The following is a 20402-nucleotide window of genomic DNA, read 5'->3' on the forward strand; positions in this document are numbered from 1 at the left end:
CCCACAAACAGCCGTGAACTAAATGACCAATTTTATTTAGGGGATTGTTGGCCAGGACACCAGGAGAAATTCCCTTTTTTTCGAATAGTGCCATGGGATCCTTAACATCCACTGAACAGGCAGAAAGGACCTTGCTATAATGTCTCATCCGAAGCACGGCACCTCTAACTATGCAGCACATCCCCAGCACTGCATTGGAGTGTCAGCTTAGACTATGTGAGTTCAAGTCCCAGACCCCACATCAAGCCATTTTACCATTTGTTAAATGCACAAACTCAGTGAATGTTGCTCAGATTCTTTTTGAGTACACCAAATCATTCTCATCTTCTAATCTTCGCTCTTTCCTCTCCTCTTACTCCCTCCATGAACCCCTCCAATTGGGTTTCCGTGCTGCCCACAGCACAGAAACTGCTCCGGTCAAGGTCACAAATGACATCCTGACCATGTGTGACCAGGGCTCTCTCTGCTTCCTAGTCTTCCTCGACCTCTCTGCCGCCTTTGACACCGTGGACCACTCAATCCTCCTCCACTGAGGCTCTCCTAATTGGTTCGCGCCAGTGTCTCCGCAGCTCAGGCGCAGGCAGCATCAGCCTCCACGGCTGCACACTCAACCTCACTAAACCAGTCAGAAACCTGGGTATCCTGTTTGACCTTGAACTGTCCTTTCTCCCCCACATCCGCGCCATGACCGGCACTGCCTACCACCACCTCCGCAACATTGCCAGACTCCGCCACTGCCTCACCCCTCAGGCTGCCGAAACCCTTACCGACGCATTTGTCACATCAAAGCTGGATTACGGGAACTCCCTCCTCATCGGCCTTTCCCAACTGTTCCCTTCACAAGCTGCAGATCATCCAAAGCTCTGCAGCTCGTGTACTCTCAGGCACCAGGCTCCATGAACCCATCACTCCCACCCTCGCCCGACTCCATTGGCTCCCCATCCCCCAGAGGATCGAGTTCAAGATCCTCGTCCTCACCTGTAAGGCCATCCATGGCTTTGCCCCCTCCTACCTCTCTGACCTGCTGATTCCCTACCAACCTGCCCACTCCCTCCATTCATCGGGCTCCGGTCGGCTCCATGTCTCCCGCCCTACCCACCGTACCATCGGTGGCCGGGCTTTCAGCCTCTCTGCCCCCAACTCTGGAACTCCATCCCATGGTCCCTTCGCCTCTCTTCGTCCCTTGCCTCCTTCAAGGCCGGTCTGAAAACCCTTCTGTTCGACCGTGCCTTTGGTCTCCCTCCCACCTCTCTGCCTTCCCTCACCCCTACACCACCCCTCCCCCAAGCTTGGGCCCCGATACCTGACTGTTCAGCGCTTTAGGTCGTCTTCCCGACGTGAAAGGCGCTCTATAAATGTAATTTTTTTTGTTGTTGTAATGCTTCTTATCTAGCAGAAATTCAACAATGGGTTAATACAACTCTTTCTAGACTTGCCAGAAGCGAGAGTGCTACCACTGAGCCAGGTTGACTTGAACTTGAACGAGTTCCTTAGGAATTCACAGTAAAATATTAGGGGGAGAAATTCCGCTGTGATAACCTTGATTCATTTTAAATGGTTAGATTTTGGTAGCCTATAAAATTACTGGAAGCCATGCAGGTTTTGCAGAAGCTGATCATGTGCAGTAGAATAGCCCTTTTATGAAAAGTGCTATTCATTACCAAGGAGTGACTTGTAAATGGCGGAGGTTGGAAGTAACTCGGGATTTTGGAAGTGAACTTGATTAGATTGAGCTTGTAAATATCCCTCTTAAAATGCAGAATGGCCACTTTCTCTGGTCGAATCACAAATGAACCAAATTGATTCCTTCAGTCACTTTTTTCTCTTGTCGATCCTTTGTGTGGTGGACATTTACTTAAGGTTTCAACTTAATGTTTTTTTTTCCATTGCCTGGATAGCAGTTCCCTGAAATGTGCAATACTCTACTGATTGTGAAATGCTTAAGCTCACTCAATGTTGCTCAGATAATTTTTGAGTAAAGCAAACCATTCTTATCTTCATAATGCTTCTTATCTAGTTACAGAAATCCCATGTAGTGTAATGCAATAGTCAGTCCACTGGACTCTACCAGGCTAAACAATGGCAATTTTCATACCCTAGTTGCAATTTATCTTTAGTTGGATCTGCATCTAAATGCACATGTGTGGTTGCTTAAAAATGTTTAAAACATGTCTGCACTGGTTTGTTACTGACGAGAAATGGGTAATTATTTGAATTTATTTCTGAATGCTTTGATGGGGTGAAATTTAACCTTTTTAGGGTGATTTCTGGTTGGGACAATTATAATTTCAAAGCAAAATCCAAGGTTGTCAAATGTTGTTTAATTGCTGGTGGATATATACAAATTAGTGAGGGTAGGCAAGAGGGAGTAAGTTGTGTAGAGTTATTGAGGGCATGAAAATTAAACTGAATAGTGTTGAGCTATTGACGCTATGAGAGGATGGCATGTTTTGGAGGGTATGAGTGGGTGAGAGAGAGAGAGAGAGAGAGAAAGAGTGAGGACAAGAGTTTAGAGTTATTGAGGTTATGAGAAAGAGAGAAGGGGAGTGTAGAATTATTGTTTTTTTTTATTTGTGACAATTAGATGGACTGCAGTAGTCTTTTGCAGTGCTGTAGATTGCTGTGTTCCCATGTTCCTAATTAAACTTGGCATTCAAACTGACTTTCACTGATTTACTCAAGATAATATAACTAATTAATTGGACAACTTGGTTTTAACTAAAATGTCCTTCCTGTTTCATCAAGCTCCAGACTCAGGAATCAATGCAGACATCTGGCCCCAAATTAAATAATTGACCTAATTCATTATTAGTCTAACTGCTGAGATAACCATATTTACTGAGTAATATCTGGCTCCACAATATGAGAATCGGCAACACATCATTAATGGGGGAGGGGAAATATTCGCTGCTCCACAAACCAACTTCTTGTGAAACCCAATGGCCGTTGAGAGAAACGCTTTGGTCATTTCCAAGTGAACTTCAGAAACAGCAGATTGAAAGCAGAGTGTGTGGTGTATCACTTTATTACCAAGTACTTCATGGCCCAGAAAAGCACTCACTGCAGCATCAGAGCTCATAAGATCATTTGGATCAAGTTGTTTTTTTAAAAAAAATTACAATTACTCTGAATTAAATTGGACGCACAAGGGCATAAGATTACTCTATGGCGCTGCAGAATTCTAATGTAGCTTTTTTAACAGGCTGTAAAGGTTGTCACATAGAAATCAATTTAGTGGCCCATTCGATACTTAGCTCATCCAATGTGCCAGAGGACGTTCTTAACGGCCAAACCCTGAAGCTGGGCTCATGACCCTGGACTTCTAACAGCTGATCGTGGGTCTCAACTGCAGATAGTTGAATTTCGTAATCATAAAATCCTCCAAAAGCCATTAACCCCATATAATGCAATGTAGTGTTTGGGAAGTGCTGCATTGTCAGAAGTGCCATCCTTCAGATGAGAAGTTAAACTGAGGTTCCATCTGCTTTACAGGAAATCCTGTGAAGCACTTTGACATGTGCTCCTGATGTGAAGGGCATTAAATCAAACGCAATTATTATTATTATTATTATTATCTTTCTACTCGGATGCTAAAGACCTCAATCTATAAGGCGGAAGTCCACTGTCAGGGGCCAAGCTTCCCAAACATCCCACTGGGCATGTCACGTGGGAATCTGCCTCTGACACATTTCACTGGGATAAATATCACCTGAACCATCATATTATAATAATAATTTATATATTTGGTATTGGTATTGTGCCTTTCATGGCAACAGGACATTCCAAGCGCTTCACAGCATATACTGTATTCATATACTGTACTTTGTGGATGAATGACTCCATTACTCAACTTACTTAACCTTGTCTAATTGTGCATTCAATAAGGCTGGAGGTGTCGTAGAGTCCTGTAGCTCAGTGTTTAGAGCACTCGCCTCGCAAGCAAGAGACCTGGGTTTGATTCCCGGCAGGATGAAATGTTGGGCAAGTTTCCTTATTACACAAGCCTCTGTTTACCTAGCAGTAAGGAGGTACCCAGTTGTTAGTCAAGTGGTGGATCACTTTTCTGGGGGTAATAATTCCTTCAAACAAAAAAAATAAAAAATCGGTCACTTCAATCCACAATTGTTTGTGGGACACTGTTGTGTGCAATTGTCTGCCACATTTCGCCCACAAATATACAGTCAATTCACTTTACAGTATATTCTATGAAGCTCTTTGAGACGTGTCGAAGACGTGATAAAACGTTATATAAATGCAAGGATTATTATTATTATTATGAGAGAAACCACTCCATGAAACGGCCGAGCTTAAAATGGATTTCATGATACAGTGCACTGTGATAGAGCACTGACCTCAGCATGTGGGCAGCATTGAAAACAACATCAAACTCTGTGCTCTCCAGCTGAGCGGCCTTCTCCGCCATCTGAGCAGCTTCAAGCAGCCGGGAGTCTTCCAGCAAAAACTGGCCTGTGAATAGAGACAGAAGAACAGAGTAAGTTCCACTCAGAATCTCCAATAACTTCTGCAAATTGTCAATAACTCAACACCAGTCATTAATTCCAATCCGGGGTGTTAAACCTGTGGATTGTGTATACTACGTTAGCATTACATGATATGATGCGGGTTTCTTTGTTAATTTGTATTTGTGTGTTATTTGCTAGGGCTCTCATCTCTGAGTCAGAACGTTGTGAGTTCAAGCCCCACATTGAGACTTTAAGCTCACAGTCTATGCCAACACTCTCATGCAGAGCTGCGGAGCGTGGCATTGTTGAAGGTGTCTTTCTTAGGATGAAATGTTAACTGAGGTCTCATCTGCCTATTCAGGTGGCCTGCTTGCTAGATTATGGGCTGACTAAGGTTATTGTATATTGCAATGGCAGATCTAAAGGACAAGTTGCCTGGAGCAACTAGCTTGCATTAATCTTGACATTCTCACATATTCCTTAATTTTTCAGTTCTAATGAAGAATTTCTGAACAAACGTTTTTTAGTGGCCTTAGAGGTGCTTTAATTTGTTATTTTTGCTATTAAGACATAAGTTTCCCTTTAGCTAAGAAGATCTGAGCTATGCACATTTTCATGTTCATTACCAATGAATTCATATTGTTAGATGATAGGAAGTGTGAAGCGGGGCTAGTACCATCAGTTCTACGCCACTTCCACTTCTCCTGCTGGGAACTAATGCTACATCTTCAGCAACATTGCCAAAATACCGTCAGTGACTCTTTCAAAATAAGAACTGAATAACTACAGATGGAAATAGTTTCTCAGCAACTGGGACATTGAAAACGTCATCTATTGAAAGTAAAAGGCCAAGATTGAATAATGGTGGTACATGCATAGACAGATGGTCTGGAATTGTGCAGACGAGTGATCTGCAGCCAGACATGCAGGGTCTGGGAGAAATGCTACAGAACATTCCCTCAGGAGATTAAATAAGAGGAGCGGGAATTATCCATGATAGGTAAATTATAAGTTATCCTCGAAAAGAACACTCTTGATGGGCAGTCCCTGCTCTCATATCATCTTCAGATCTGCTCTTTCTGAAAGGCAGCAAGTTGTGCAGTCTACTAAAGATGGAACGAAAATCAGGTGAAAAGTGAACTCACCATAATGCATGTAGCAGTTGCCTTTCGCAGGATCCAACTGGATGGACCGAACAAAATACTTCTCTGCCTCTTCCTTACGATCCTTCAAAATCAGCAAAAAGAGGAAATCATGAGAAACTAAACTGTACACATCTCGGTGTGTAGTGACTGGATGGCTTTCTCTCCCTCCCTATGTTCGACAAACACACACAATGGGGTCCAATATGTGAGAATTTCTAATGATATGGCTTGATAGGAAACCGGAAAGAAGTACTGTATCTCATGCCGACTTGGGGGGGGTTGCGTGATCTCCAATACCAAAGTAGATTGCATTGAAGAAGAGTTACTGTGGATCAGTATGATGTGTGGGATATACGTCTAGATACTGGATGTCCCCACTCTGGTTCCTTAAGTGCTGATTTCTAACGGGTGTCTTTTGTCCAGAAAGAAATTCCTGTAATAAGAAATTCCATTCGAAACTGTTGCATATTAGACCCTGTTGTCAGCACACAGCAATCTTGCGTTTAAAGACATTTATAAAGAATCCACGTTATCCATGTCTTAAGAGAATTTTCCCGTCATCAATGTATTTGAAATGAAATCCTGCAGGAGTGTTTCAATGTGTGTTTAAAGCTACAGTAACATTTGCCAGCTGGTGGAACACAACCTCAGGCCCTTGCCTCCCCGTGATTGACAGCTGCTCCTTGTTATTTTGTTGAATGCTTGTCGAGCCAGGTCACTTTAACCATTAAATCTGAAGCATCTCCTTGGCTCAGGGATTTTTTTATATAAAAAAATCAATGCTCACTCAGCAGTGCAACATGTTGTAGCACCAACACACTCTCACATAAAAAGTGGTTCATTCTGTGTTCTCACCTATTGTTTCCCACAAAGCAGCTCCCAGGTTCACCTAGCTTATTAACAGGAAATGTTCTCCAAAGGAAGAGAGTTAAACATGGAGGTGAACCCACCTCACTACTGTCATTTGAGGAAATCTTAGGGGAAAAAATTCTAATTCAAAGAATATATACATATATTGAAGTCAGATAAAACTTGGAGTTGTTTCTTAACTCATTCCTTGGGCTAATAAACACAAGGTTTGGGTTAATAAACAAATTATACCCCTATCATATTTCATAACATTCTTAAAGAGACATTGGTCATGGTATCTGAACTAAAATCGTAAAGCTCCAAGGAGACGGCCCTGTCTTTGGTCCCGTCCCCAATCTATTGGCTGATATTAATATAGAGCTATCAATATCAGATAGAGCAAGAGACAGATGGGAAAGGCATGTGCAATATTTCCTATGAAAGGATTGCAATGTCTGTAAATCTCTATAGTACTTTTAAGAAAGCCATGAATTTTGAGATCATTCATTATTACAAGGTATATGGTTTGTTACATGGGTATTTATGCAATATATCTCGATATTTGTTGAATGTTGCACTTAAGTGAGCTCCACTGTATCATGTTGATTTACCATACACGCAGTATTGTTTATTTTACAAAGCAAGAACTATAAATAGAGTAAACTATACATTAGACATAAAATCATAAATCAGGACTGGACGGCATACCACCTACTGGAAAGAATAAGCACATTCTGCTTACTTGCTAGAGTAAAAGTATTGGTCGTGCAAAGGAGAAGCTAAAATGAAAGAACAAAGCAACTCTATATCAGTAACTTGTGTTCCATTCATCGTTTTGGAAAAATTAAGGCGAAAGGCCAATGATCTTAGTGCTATACCATCAAGGCTGCAACAAGTAGAAACAAAGATGAATGAAGAAGTGGTTATGAGACTAAATTCCAGGGTCTTCCTTAATGTTTAATAGCTTCTACAACCCAAATCACAGTGCACTAACACTTCAGTGTAGGACTTTAACAACAGTGGTCATTAAGTTATCCAGAGATGTCAATTTCAGGTTAAATTTTGGCTTAGACCTTATAGATCCTGGCCAACAAATTCCCAAATACAGTTGGTCACTCACTCCAATGGCTATTTGTGGGACATTGCTGTGCGCAACTGGCTGCTGCGTTGCGTCCACAAAATACAGTTATTCCACTTTACCGTATATCCTGTGAAGCACTTTGAGACATCACAACAATGTGATAAGGCGCTATATCAAATGCAAGGATTATTATTATTCAATAGGAATTAAAACAAGGTTTCACTCATGTACAACAACGTTTGGTGCTATATTAGTAGAGTTCAAACTGAAGTGCTTACTTAGATAATTGAACATCTTAACATCAATCAAAGCATGTATCTTTATGTTATTATTATATATCAGAGTATTAAAAGAACATGTGGTTTGTGAAGTATGCATGGTTTATACAGGAAACCGTGATTGAAGTTCAGTGTGACACAGTGCCAAACCAGAATAATAAACTGTGCAATGAGGTCATATTTCTGATTTGCCAGTTAAGTTCCAAAGTTGTTATTACTCACAGATACAGTGCAAGTTTATTAATACTCTGTTAACTGCAGTTCCAACAAATACATAGGATTTCCTTTTAAATATGTACTACTGTAGTTCAGTGATATGAGTGCCAATTTGTTCCTGATGAGATTATTTTCAAGTTACAATCCCACTTGTTTAAACAGGCTTACATCGAACGGTCACAAAGCTTTTTGTGGCTCCCGATTGATAGCTATATGTTGCAGCAGACTGTGACCAGAGCCTGCCTGCCACATATAGAACATGTGTTGCAGCTCTTCCCAAGGCCTTGTGGAAATCAAGCACAACTACCCGATATGTAACAGGGATATGGTCACTTGTTTCGCCCATACTGTCTGTCTCATTGGAAAAAGATTGAATGCTTCTGGAAAGTCAATGGAAATGCTCTGAATAAGTCTAACCTGAGAAACAGGAAGTCCATGCATGAGAAACACCAGCCATTTTTGTTAGAAAACTGCAGATGATTCTATTTAACCAGTAAAGCAAAGGCTTATCAATCCAATTCACCAGTACATTGAAGGAAGCTATCTAGCACGTCATTTCTATATACGCAGGCTCCATAACACAAGTACCAGACCAGTGGTGGGTGAATGTTTCCAGGTAAATAGTGATATCCCACACTCACTGTGGCTATCTTATGGAGCATTTTATTCATCAAACCTTTAATTTAAGTGGCAGGGTATGTTGTTTCCAGTGCTTGGGGAGTCCATAACCAGGGCACACAAATATATAAGATAGTGACTAGGGAATCAAAAAGAGAGGAACTACTTCATGCACCGGATAGTGAGATTGTGGAACTCACTGCTGAAGTGGGTAGCTGAATCAAATAGTATAGATGCATTCATGAGGAAGCTAGATATTAACATGAGGGAGAGGAGAATTGAAGGGTACAGGAGGGGGTAAAGGGTGTGGACTCATGTGGAGTATAAACACCAGCATGGACTGTTTCCATGCCAAACATTCTTTGTAAATCTCTTTTGTAAACAGCAACTCACACATCAATAGTTACTTCCTTCTAAATGCCATGGGAGACTTTATTCCCAAAATTTGAGGGACATTTTAGGTTGCTGAGTCTGAAAGAATTAAGAGGGTAATCCTCCACCGTCCTGTGAGAAACAACCAATTACAAGTCCTGAAAAAAAATCTGACTATTTTACACCCAGCCAGACCTGAGATTTATTTGTATATTTGGTTGCCAGTGATATATGTCAAGTACAAGTTTATCATTACTCCTGACGTGAAATGGGCTATATAAATGCAATATGCTGTTGTTGTTTGATATTGCTAATTTGCTTCCTTCCCATCACACATGAGATCCACACAGTGAAGTATATCAATCGGCGCACTATCAGGAGAGGGGAAACAAAACAATAAAATACACTGTTTGTACAACACACATATAGCTGCTGCACTGGTGCCAGTATAAATATTGCATTAAATTTGAACTCTTAATACTGATGAACACAAAGCGTATCTTACATCGAACACCGATTTAAGTGGTCTGTCAGTGTCGGAATTCATGTTGTGTCAGTAACCCAGTTCCCAAGTCAGTGACATCCACTAAAACTGACCTATCCATAGCATTTCCTTGCAGAGTCACACTCTGGCACCCTACATAGTGCTAACAGCACACACCATGACATTACACCTATTGGGCAGCAAGGCAACGAGAATACATTTCAGTCTCCCTTTGTGTGGTTTCCAGTCTGGAAGTGATCGACCTTCTCACATATGAAATTTCTAAATATGATTTATTTAGAAAACTACATTTATTGAAAAGTATTGGGGGTGGGTGGGAGCTTTGCTGCATCTTCAGTAGAAAAGTATTGAACATTGGCAAAATTTGCAAATGCTGAACGAGTCTTAGCTTAAACACAGTTAATAACATTACAAACCGAGATCTGAAGACTCATGGGGTGAAATTCCTCTTGCTGCTAAGTGTAGCGCATTTTACGATGTGTGCTTATGTGAGAAAGCCCTATTATAGGCAGACATCATCAAAGTCACTAACCTTAACAGCAAGAGAAATTTATCACCTTCAGTTTCAAGTACTTTTTTCCTGGATGGTCAAACTCACAAGGGATGTGCTATAAAGTCCTGGGTTGCATGAAGACCACAATAAGTGCAACTGAGGTCAACTCACAGTGAGTGCCAAAAGCTTTCCATATGTCAGATGGGCAGGGATGTGGTCAGGCTTCGAGCGGAGGGACTCCAGGTAGCAGTGCTCAGCCTCTGCCAATTTGTTTAGTCGCATGTAGGCTTCACCTGTGGCCAGAGAGAGAAAGAGAGAGGGGGAGGGTAGGGTGAAAGGTCAGCAAGACACACATCTGCAATGATACTTTCTCATGATGTGAGCTTACCGAAGAAAATCTCTTGAACATGTTCGGCTCCTGTGGTTAGTTCTAATACGACAGGTTAATAAGTGGTTAGATTCCACAGAGCCTAGGAGCCCAGCGTACAGTACTTTGATGTCTAGTTTCTGAGCAATGAACTCCTGAAACAGAACCTTACTCCCTGAAAATAGGAATGAAGTGAGTGTCAGTGAGCTGACTACTCAGAAGAGCTTTATAACCAAACTGTAATGTATTACAACAGGTGGGAGGAAAATATCAACAGGAACTGAACCCTTCTAACAAAGGAACCATGAAGAACCATGCAGTCCTGACTCTGCTTGTGGAAGAACTACAACTGGGCAGTGTGGCAGGGAGTGGGAAGGGGGTACTTCATTGATGCCTGCTACTAAAATACACATTACAATTTGTAGTCATAATTTGCAATCACAGGTTTTTTTCAGGCAGACAGTTGCCTGAAGAATACTTACCAACCTTATTGGAATATTTTATGATCTGTCTATAAGTAGTGGCCATCCGCTCTAAGACGATTAACAAAACACTGCTGCTCTTGACATCTTTCCTTTCACGACCCACTTTAAATACACTAAACAGCTCGAGATAAATCATGGTTTGCCGTAGATCCTCCCCAAACCCACACGCACCCCCCCCCCCCCCCCACCCCCAAGGCAGAGGTTTCACAGTCGTGTAGCAAATAGTAATCTAACTGAGCTCTATTTCGTATCAATGAACTCCCAATGAGCTTTGACTCAGCTGTAACAAAGCTATCCTGTGGACTGTTGCTCAAACCATCTGTACTGTCCAGTGTCACATGCCAGAGAAATTAACAAGCACTTTTTTAATGTGGTATTTTTGACTAATGCAACTGGAATTGTTTCTCATGCTTAACAAGCAGCATATGTTGTGTTCCATATGACTATTTTTAATGTTACCTTATTTATGTAGTGGCATTTGGTTTTGATTGCGAAAAACAGCAGTTTAAGGCTTACTTGAGGCTTTCGGCTGGAGCCAGTTCTGCAAGGCGGGGTATCAGTGCACAAGTATAGTTAATTCAGAATCGCTATATGGTATTTGATTAGACTGAAGACATTATTAAAGACCTATGGCATAGAGCCTTTGCTTATGAAAGACAGATACACATGTTTAAAACTCTGTGTGATAGTATACTCACCCATCATGTTGTATAAGCTTTGTGGTGCAAACTGCTTTGGCATCTTCTGTATTGCCTCCTTATAAGCAACTAGTGCGTCCTGCAGTGAAAGAGAAGAGGAACAACGCAAGTTCTAACATTCAAAGGCTGCTAGTTTTATTTTGGTGTGAGTATGAATATTTTTCATTTCCCCCTCCCTCTGCCTGATTCTCGCTCTCAAACTTCCAACACCTGCTACTTTCAACTTCAGTGGGGAATTACCTGACTTCCACTCGCTGCCCCCCTGTGAGACATGGTGGAGATCAGGCAATGCAGCAGTGTGAGAGTTCACAAGCAGGGACCCATCACTCCATAGTGCCACCCACTGGTGATCCAACACACGGTACCAATTCTGCCACTCAACACTGAAAAATTGTTTTGAATTCGAGTGTCTTACAATCAAGATGCATAAGAGAACAGTGCAACACTCTCACCACCCTCAACCTTCGCCTCCTCCAACCCCCCCCCCCACCCCCCACACACACATATACACACACCAGCTAACAACTTAACACGTCATGCAAAGAATAAGGTCATGCAAATTCCTTTTTTAAAACAAAACTTTCATGTTAACTTGAGTGGAATTAAAAACCTTCAACATCTCAAAACTCTCATGTTTATTTTGAATCTTGTATTTGTTGTTGTATGGATCTTGTTGGAATACTCCTACATTTGCCTCGCTGCAATGGCAAAACTATGCTTTCAAATTATTTCTTGCTTGAGTAAACTCCAAAAGAGACTAGCAAAACACCACTGAACAGATCCTGTCAGCACATCCTCTATCTGTCTGGATCTCTGCCCCTTCACCATCCGTTATTCTCCACTGGAATTATTTATCGAGTGAAAGGGAATGTAACACATTCAATGCTATCCCTAGAACCACGTATTGATCAGTGGTTTAAACATATTTATAAATGATAATTCAGACAAGCCTGAAAGCTTGTTTACGATAGTCCTTCCCAAAGAAGGGAGCCTGACACCAACCAACACAGCACAGGAAAGAGGGTTCTGCTTGATCTTTAACCCTTCAAATTCTTAGTTCTGTGGTGCTCCTGCCATCTTTTGTTTAAGATTTATGAGACCAGATTCCCGAAGTTCTTCATGGCATTGCTTCAAGACCATTGTCTTAAAGCTTAAGAATGTGCAGAATTTTGCAAACATTTCAAAATTGGAAAAACTCCATAAGGAATGATGGACCTCTGGTGCTAAGTACTTTTCAAGACGGAGAGAAAACCTATTGTGTCCTAGAATTTGAAAGATCCCATTCCCAGTACGGCTATAGTTCTGGGAGAGGGGGAGTGTGTTCATTTATTTGCAGAGTTTAACAGCTGAGTTAACCCATGCTCAATCATGCTGCTTATCATGCTTTTAGTTGAAACTGCACTGAGTATTCGTGAAGCAATCTGATTATGTTCGTGACATGTCACAAGAAATCCCAGGCCAATTTGTATGGTGTTTTGTCACTATTAGAAATAGTTTACATTATTTAAAAAAGGGCTGATTGCTTATGGGACTATTTACTAACTTGGTTCTGTTGAGCAAACTAAAAATCATGTCATTATTAAAATAATTCCACATTTTATTTCTGAATTTCATGAATAATTGTCCGTGCTTTCTTCTTTCATCCAGTTTGCGCCTCGATCATAATAATAATCTTTGCATTTGGAATAGCACCTTATCAAGCCGGAAGGACGTCTTAAAGTGCTTCACAGGATTTACTGTTAAATTGAGTGACTGCGTATTTGTAGGCAACCATGGCAGCACAATTGCACACAGCAATGTCCCACAAACAGCCATGAAGTGAACAAGCAATTTTTATTTGGGGGATTGTTGGCTAGGACACAAGGAGAACATGGGAACAGGCGCAGGCCATTCAGCCCTTCGAGCCTGTTCCGCCACTTAATTAGATCATGGCTGATCTGTTCCTCAGCTAATCCTTTCAATTCAAATTTCCTACTTTCTCCCCATATCCCTTAATACCCTGACCTACCAAAAATCTATCAATCTCACTCTTGAAGGTGTGGACGGATCCAGTCCATTCTCTTATCGAACAGCGCCATTTAATGTCCGAGGGCATCTCCAACAAATCAATACTCCATTGGAGTGTCAGCTTAGACTATATGAATTCCAAGTCCCGACTTGAACCCATAACCTTCTAACTCAGAGGTGAGAGTGCTACCACTGAGCCAGGCTGAGACATAATTTACCATGGTTGAAAATGTTCAGCTTGTCTCCGTTTACATCCTCACCCCCACTCACTCTCAGTACCATTAATCTTGCTTCAAAGACAAAACATTTTCACAAATTCTGTTGTGAAACCTGAAACATTTTTTTTAAACTTCCAGAATCAAATGCATTCAGTCAAAATTGTTTCTATGTTGGCAGCCCTTCAGTAGTTCTATTGCTGGGACTGTGACCCAAAAAAAAAAGGATGGTAAGATTATCATTTTAGGTCAACCTGTATCATCTTCCACAGAATCAATGGGACAGGAGGGGGAGCTCACTAAGTCACTTCAAGAATTTTGTGGATCCGCTGCCTCTGATCAATCAGCAGATCCCCTCCTGACCTTGTTCCCTGGACAGCCCCACTATCCAGTGCCAGTATTCATAGCTTCACTTTTTATAATCTTTATCTTTACTCAGACTCACAACCATGAAGTGTAAAAATAATGATGATCCTTGCATTTGATATAGCGCCTTATCACCTCCTTCAAAACTTGTCAAAGTGCTTCACAGAATACACAGTAAAGTGAATTGACTATGTTTTGTGGGCAAAACGCGGCAGCCAGTTGCAGACAGCAGCATCCCACGAACAGTCGTGGATTGAGTGACCAATTTTTTTTAAGGAATTATTGCCCCCATAAAAGAGATCCGCCAATCGACAAACAACCGGATTCCTACTTACTGCTAGGTAAACAGAGGCTGTGGATTAAGGAAACTTGCCCAACATTTTGCCTGGCCGGGAATCGAATCGCTCTCGTTTGCGAGGCGAGTGCTCCAACCACGGAGCTACAGGACTCCACTTCATTTCCCAAAGGTAAAACTACACCAGGATGGATTTATTCATATTTTGGTGCACGATAGTTATTGAAAATAGAACTTAGCACCAGGGACCCATGAGTCCTTAGTGGAGACTTCCCTGTTTAAAATATTCCCATTTTAAATTTTGAAGAAACTTCTCAATCTCACTCTACCAGTTGAAATTGTTCTTCCTGAAATGACAGTCCAAGTGCAAGTGACTTTATTCCAGCAGGGTCTACCCCACAAAATAATCCAGCATGTGAGAATGGCCAGAGACTCAGCCACTCTGCCATTTACACTCAGCACATCCATTGTGACTGCTTGCTAATTGCTTATGTAACGCTACACCTCCTTCTGTTTAGAGCTTGAGACCTAAGTACCCATATAAAGCAGGCCTTGTTTTCTGGAACAACCAGTCAACGTTCTCTCAGTGCCTCCAGGCCTATGTCTTGCTAATAAACTATTAGCATTCATACCCATATTAAACCCACATCTAAAAAAAATGGCATTTGTTTTTCTCCCCCAGTGAAAGTGACATGCGTTCTAACTGAATTTTACTTGAATCCATTGGAGATTCGAGTGTATCAGATCATGGAAGAACTGGAGTTGTGACGATTATTTTCAAACTGTGAATATAACTCCGGCAGGAACAGAGAATAAACCCCTCAGGGCACAGAAGGTAACAGTGAAACATGCCGATGAGCAGCTTGCCTGACTTCTGACGTACTCCTTGTCGCAGTTGATTTCAATTTTCTATTCTGCTCCTACCTACCTCATGTTGTCCTTGTTCATGCAGGAGTTTGCCCAAGTTGTATAAGCAGCTTGTTACAGAACTCCTGTGAGTATGAGGGTCTTTTAGGTTTTCATCGGAGATGTCAGCGCATATGACAAAGGTTTTCTTGGCTTCTTCCAACCTGCCCTGGTTCATTAGGATAATCCCAGTGTTCAAGTAGGCAGCTGTGGGGGAAAAGAGCGAATAAGCAGCTGTCAGAAATGCTAATTAAACACGAGGGATTCACCAGCTACGTGTGCGAGGAGTGTAGCTGACGTTTTGGCTCTGAACCACTGGGTTGGAATGTCTACTGCTGAATATTGGCAGAGGGGCGTTGTGAATTATTCTTACAGTAGCATATGTAAAACGCAAAACAACGTGGTTCTGTGGTTGAAACATTAGTAGTTTGAAGTTAAAGACTGAAATTAAATAGCACTGAAACATAATAGGTTTAAGGTATGGCACACTTGTAAGCAGTTGCAAACATGCTGCACAATAACCATATCTGAGACAAGTAAATTACCCTCTCTTTCTGCCACAATGCCATTTGGTAAATTAANTTTTTCTCCCTTTTACTTTTCTCTCCTCTCCTGAGGGTAACTGATTATTTTCTCCCTTCTACTGGAGTAAGCTCTTCGAGACACCACCCTACATGAAGGGAGCTAATATGAATGCAGGTTGTTGTGCTTTTGCTGTCTATGGTACCCTCAGGTATCTCTATACAGAGACCAATATTTTTGTGCATGGACACGAGGTGCAATAGTGAATGTTAGCAGGTTGATCGATGATCTTAGTGGGCACTGATCCTGAGTTAAATGCACTGGCGCCTTCCAGCAGGGGTCTCTGGATAGCAAAGAAAACCCTGGCTAATTTTTCCCCTCCCTCAACCTGGGTTACCAGGCCAATTGTAGTACCTCATCTCAACTCCTACCTTGGCTGAGATTAGCCCTAACTCAGCACAAGGCTTCTACCCAATAGTCCCATCAGTAAAGCTCTCTGTTTCTTTATTGGTTAGCTCCCTCACTCCTACACTAGAAACTTGCCTATCTGCTCCCTGGACTGACCCCTTCTTTTCGTATTTTCTATCCGGAAAAAGCCCGGTCCGCCTAGACCAGGATCCCACCCCACAAGAAACAGCTGAGCCAAACTGCGCGGCCCCAGTGCTTTGATATGGTGGTGCACACCATCACCATTCACCAGCTGCAATTGAAACCTGACAACAAGCGCTGTCATACAGGCAGCTTCCTGAATAACCTCTTGTTATTCTGAACAAAGGTACTTGTACCAGCACCGAGGACTGCAAACGGGAACATACGGCAGAATTTTCCAAGCAGTATATTTTACAGATTAAACACAAATATAACACAAATCAGAACAGGTTTCAGCAAAAAGATATTCTCAGTTTCTTGAGTAGAAACTGGGGTGAAGTCAGTACTATTACTGCAAACGCACATAGCCATAAATTTCTTTGGTGACACTTTAATTGGTTAATTGTAATGTCTGTTGGGCAACTTACATTTGGTTTGTGTTAAATAAATATCCCCAAAACCTCGATAGCATAGGCAACAAGAAAAATACAACTCATTAGCTGTTTGGAAGCACAAAGGTTTGCTGATGTTTTCAGCAGAGTTCAGTGATTACTCACATGCCAGGGTAGGCCTGCAACCAATTGCCAATTTATAGTAGTGCAGGGCCTCTGAGAACCGCTCATTTTCCTGAAGAAGCAGACCTCTGAAACAAAAGTGTGAAATCTTTATTGGAAACCAAGTCATTACTAATAATCTTTACAGTTGATATGGCACCTTTCACGTCAAATATACCGTAAAGTGTAACGACGGTGTATTTCATACACAAATAATAATAATAATAATCCTTGCATTTGATATAGCGCTTTTCACGTCGGGAGGACGTCCCAAAGCCCTTCACAGAATATACTGTAAAGTGAATTGACTGTATATTTGTGGGCGAACGCGGCAGCCAATTGCATACAGCAATGTCCCACAAACAGTCGTAGATTGAAAATGACCAATTTATTATTGTTTTTGGTTTTTGGAGGGATTATTATTAGGCGTGTGGAGTAAGGAAACTTGCCCAAGGTTTCGCCTCTGCCTGGAATTGAACTCAGGTCTCTCGCTTGCAAAGCGAGTGCTCTAACCACTGAGCTACAGGACTCCTGTATGCAGGAAGTCAGTTTATACACAGCAATGTTCCACAAACAGAATGACCAAGGTTTAGCATCTCATGTAAAAGATGGCACTGCCAACCATGAAGGACATCCCCAGAATTGCACAAGAATGCTCAACTATTTGAGTTCCAAGTCCCAACTTGGGGCATGAACCCACAACCTTCTGACTCAGAGGCGAGAATGCTAACACTGAGCATTCTCAGTGACATGATGTCAGGCTGTGACATATCACTGAGGTAAGAGACAACAAAAAGAAAGAACTTGCATTTTTGTAGCACTTAATGATGTTGAAATGCCTCAATGCACTTCAGAAAAATTACTGTACTGTTGAGTGTAGCGACTGTTTTGAAGGCAAACAAGTTATTTTGCTTAGTGAAAAGTCTCATAAAAAAGCAGAGAGTTGAATGTCCAATCTATCTGGAGGATTGTTGGCTAAGGCACATACAGAAAACTCCCTTCTCTATTCAAATATTGAAGTCCAGCAGGTTCCTCAGTTTAACTTCTCATTCAAAGAATATCACTCTGACAATCCAGTGCTTTCCCCAGTTTTGCATTATAGAATCAGCCTAGGATTGAAAAGACCAACTTATAACCTAGAGTACAACTCACAAAGCCAAACTGTCACTGAAATAATAATAATAATCCTTGCATTTGATATAGTGTCTTATCCCGTCATTGAGACATCTCGAAGCACTTCACAGAATACAACATCAACAAAATTACATTTGTAAGGTGCCTTTCACGTCGGGAGGACGTCCCAAGGCTATACTGTATAGTGAATCAAAAGTGTATATTTTGTGGACGAAACTAAAGGCACTTGAGGAAAGCATGTTCATGTTTTTATGTACAGTGCTCAAGTGCAGGATCCGGGATAATTACTGGTTACAAACCCTATGAAGTGCAACATTCATAGATGATCTATTTTCAGCTTTGGAACTTCACATCTGCCAAAACCTTCACAATGTGATGCTTTATCAGAGTTAAAGCAGCATCTCCAAAAATACTTGTGCTGTGTGCCTCATGCAACTTCCCTGTGTGCTACTTTACTCATTGTCTCACACCTCCAGGACATTTGGTTTTGCATTGTCTTTGTTATCAGTGCTCAATCGTTTATTGTTTCAATGACCTGGCTGGTCCAATATTATTCCTTCCCCCATTCTGTTTTAACTCTCACAATAATTTGTTTTCTCCTGTTGTAAGGTCAAATATTGTTTCACCCACAAAGTATATAATATAAAATTTATACAGCACCTTTTAAATTTAAAAATAAAATGTGTCAAAGCCCTTTAACAAAAATAGAAATGATTAGAATTGAATGTTATTAATGCAAATGCAGCTGCTTCTCTGTGGAGGAATGTCCCACAGAAAATAACAATAATTACAAAATAATAATAATCCTTATGTTTGACCTGGCATCTAATAATTCTTTAAAAAGATAATAAATTGGTCACTTCAATCCACGACTGTTTGTGGGACACTGCTGTGCGCAATTGGCTGATGCGTTTCGCCCACAAAATTTATAGTCAATTCACTTTACAGTATATTCTGTGAAGCGTTTTGAGACGTCCCGAAGACACGATAAGGTGTTATATCAAATGCAAGAATGATTATTATTATTGTAATGTCTCAAAGCACTTCACAGTAAATACTGTTCAGTACAGGAACTGTGTACTTGTAGGCGAACACGGCAGCAAATTTGCACACACCAATGTCCCACAAGCAGTCAGGAGATGAATGACCAATATAACTGCAGGAAGGTTGGCCAGAAATATCGGGAGAAACTCCCTGGTCATTTTTTTAAACACCAATCCAAAAGTTTCCTATCGATTTTTGGTGCAACTTACTGGTCCTGCTGCAAGAGCTTTAGTTGGTTGAGATTTATTGATCACCTGATTTAAAAAGGTTAAGTCAGGTTGTTAGTTTAAAAAATATAGTTCAAGTGATTACTGCAGTAAGACTAACAAACAGTCTTCCTTGATGTACTATCTGAAAGCCATTACCCCAGACAGTAATGCATCAAGTTCGTGCAGACTGCCGCAGTGACTTGCTGGTGAACCGATTCTACAATTATTCTGTTGATTTAATACCATCAATTAATTGGCATGGCTCTCATGGGCTTTGCTCGGAAATTGAATTAATAGCAGATTCACGCTGCATAGAGATCTATACTATAAGAGGCTAAGTGTGGTAATATTGATATATGACGTTGTGTGCTGAGATTCCAAGCTTATCGCCTTGCCAGTCATTTGGTAATAAAGCTCAGGGATGTGCTCATGTGAGTGTGTGCAGTATTCAGCCCTGCACTCTGCATCTTTCATAGCTCTGCTTTATATTTTCCCACAGAACTTTCATGAGTTTTTCTGCATCTAACCACAAGCAAAGTTGCAAACACCTCGAGCACTTGACAACATTGCTAGGATTCTGCATTTGATATAGTGCCTTGTCATGTTATGAAAGTGACTGTACTTTACAGGTGAACATGACAATCAAGTTGCACTCTGTAATGTCCTACAAACAGCCATGAAGTGAATGGGCAATGGGGGATTATTAGCCATAATACAGGGAAAAAACTGGACGTTAAACAGAGACAGGACCTCTGTTTAATGTCTCATCTAAAAGATGGCGTCTCTGACATTGAGACGCTGCCCCAGCACTGCACTGGAGACGAGGGGGCTCTGAGGTCAAAGTTCTGATCTGGGGCTTGAACTCACAACCATGTGACTCAGAGGCAAGAGTACTATCCCTTTGTTTTTTGTTCTCTGTCCCCATCTGTTTAATCAGCCGGTGAATTTGAGGAGCCATGTAATTTAATCCCTTGATATTCCAGCTCGTTTAA

The 20402-nt window shown here is 41.3% G+C and overlaps 1 protein-coding gene across 1 annotated transcript in view; it reads right to left on the minus strand.

Annotated features, from left to right (window-relative positions):
* The window catches only part of LOC103185349 (transmembrane O-mannosyltransferase targeting cadherins 2), a 97084-nt gene that overhangs the window by 12492 nt on the left and 64190 nt on the right, over positions 1-20402 (minus strand). Inside the window, 6 exon segments of the mRNA XM_042335612.1 lie at positions 4353-4467; positions 5609-5690; positions 10192-10313; positions 11571-11649; positions 15382-15566; positions 17027-17112. Of these exon segments, the coding sequence (XP_042191546.1) occupies positions 4353-4467; positions 5609-5690; positions 10192-10313; positions 11571-11649; positions 15382-15566; positions 17027-17112 (669 nt within the window).

The sequence above is a fragment of the Callorhinchus milii genome, unplaced genomic scaffold, assembly GCF_018977255.1.
Source record: "Callorhinchus milii isolate IMCB2004 unplaced genomic scaffold, IMCB_Cmil_1.0 Scaffold5, whole genome shotgun sequence".
Lineage (NCBI taxonomy): Eukaryota > Metazoa > Chordata > Chondrichthyes > Chimaeriformes > Callorhinchidae > Callorhinchus > Callorhinchus milii.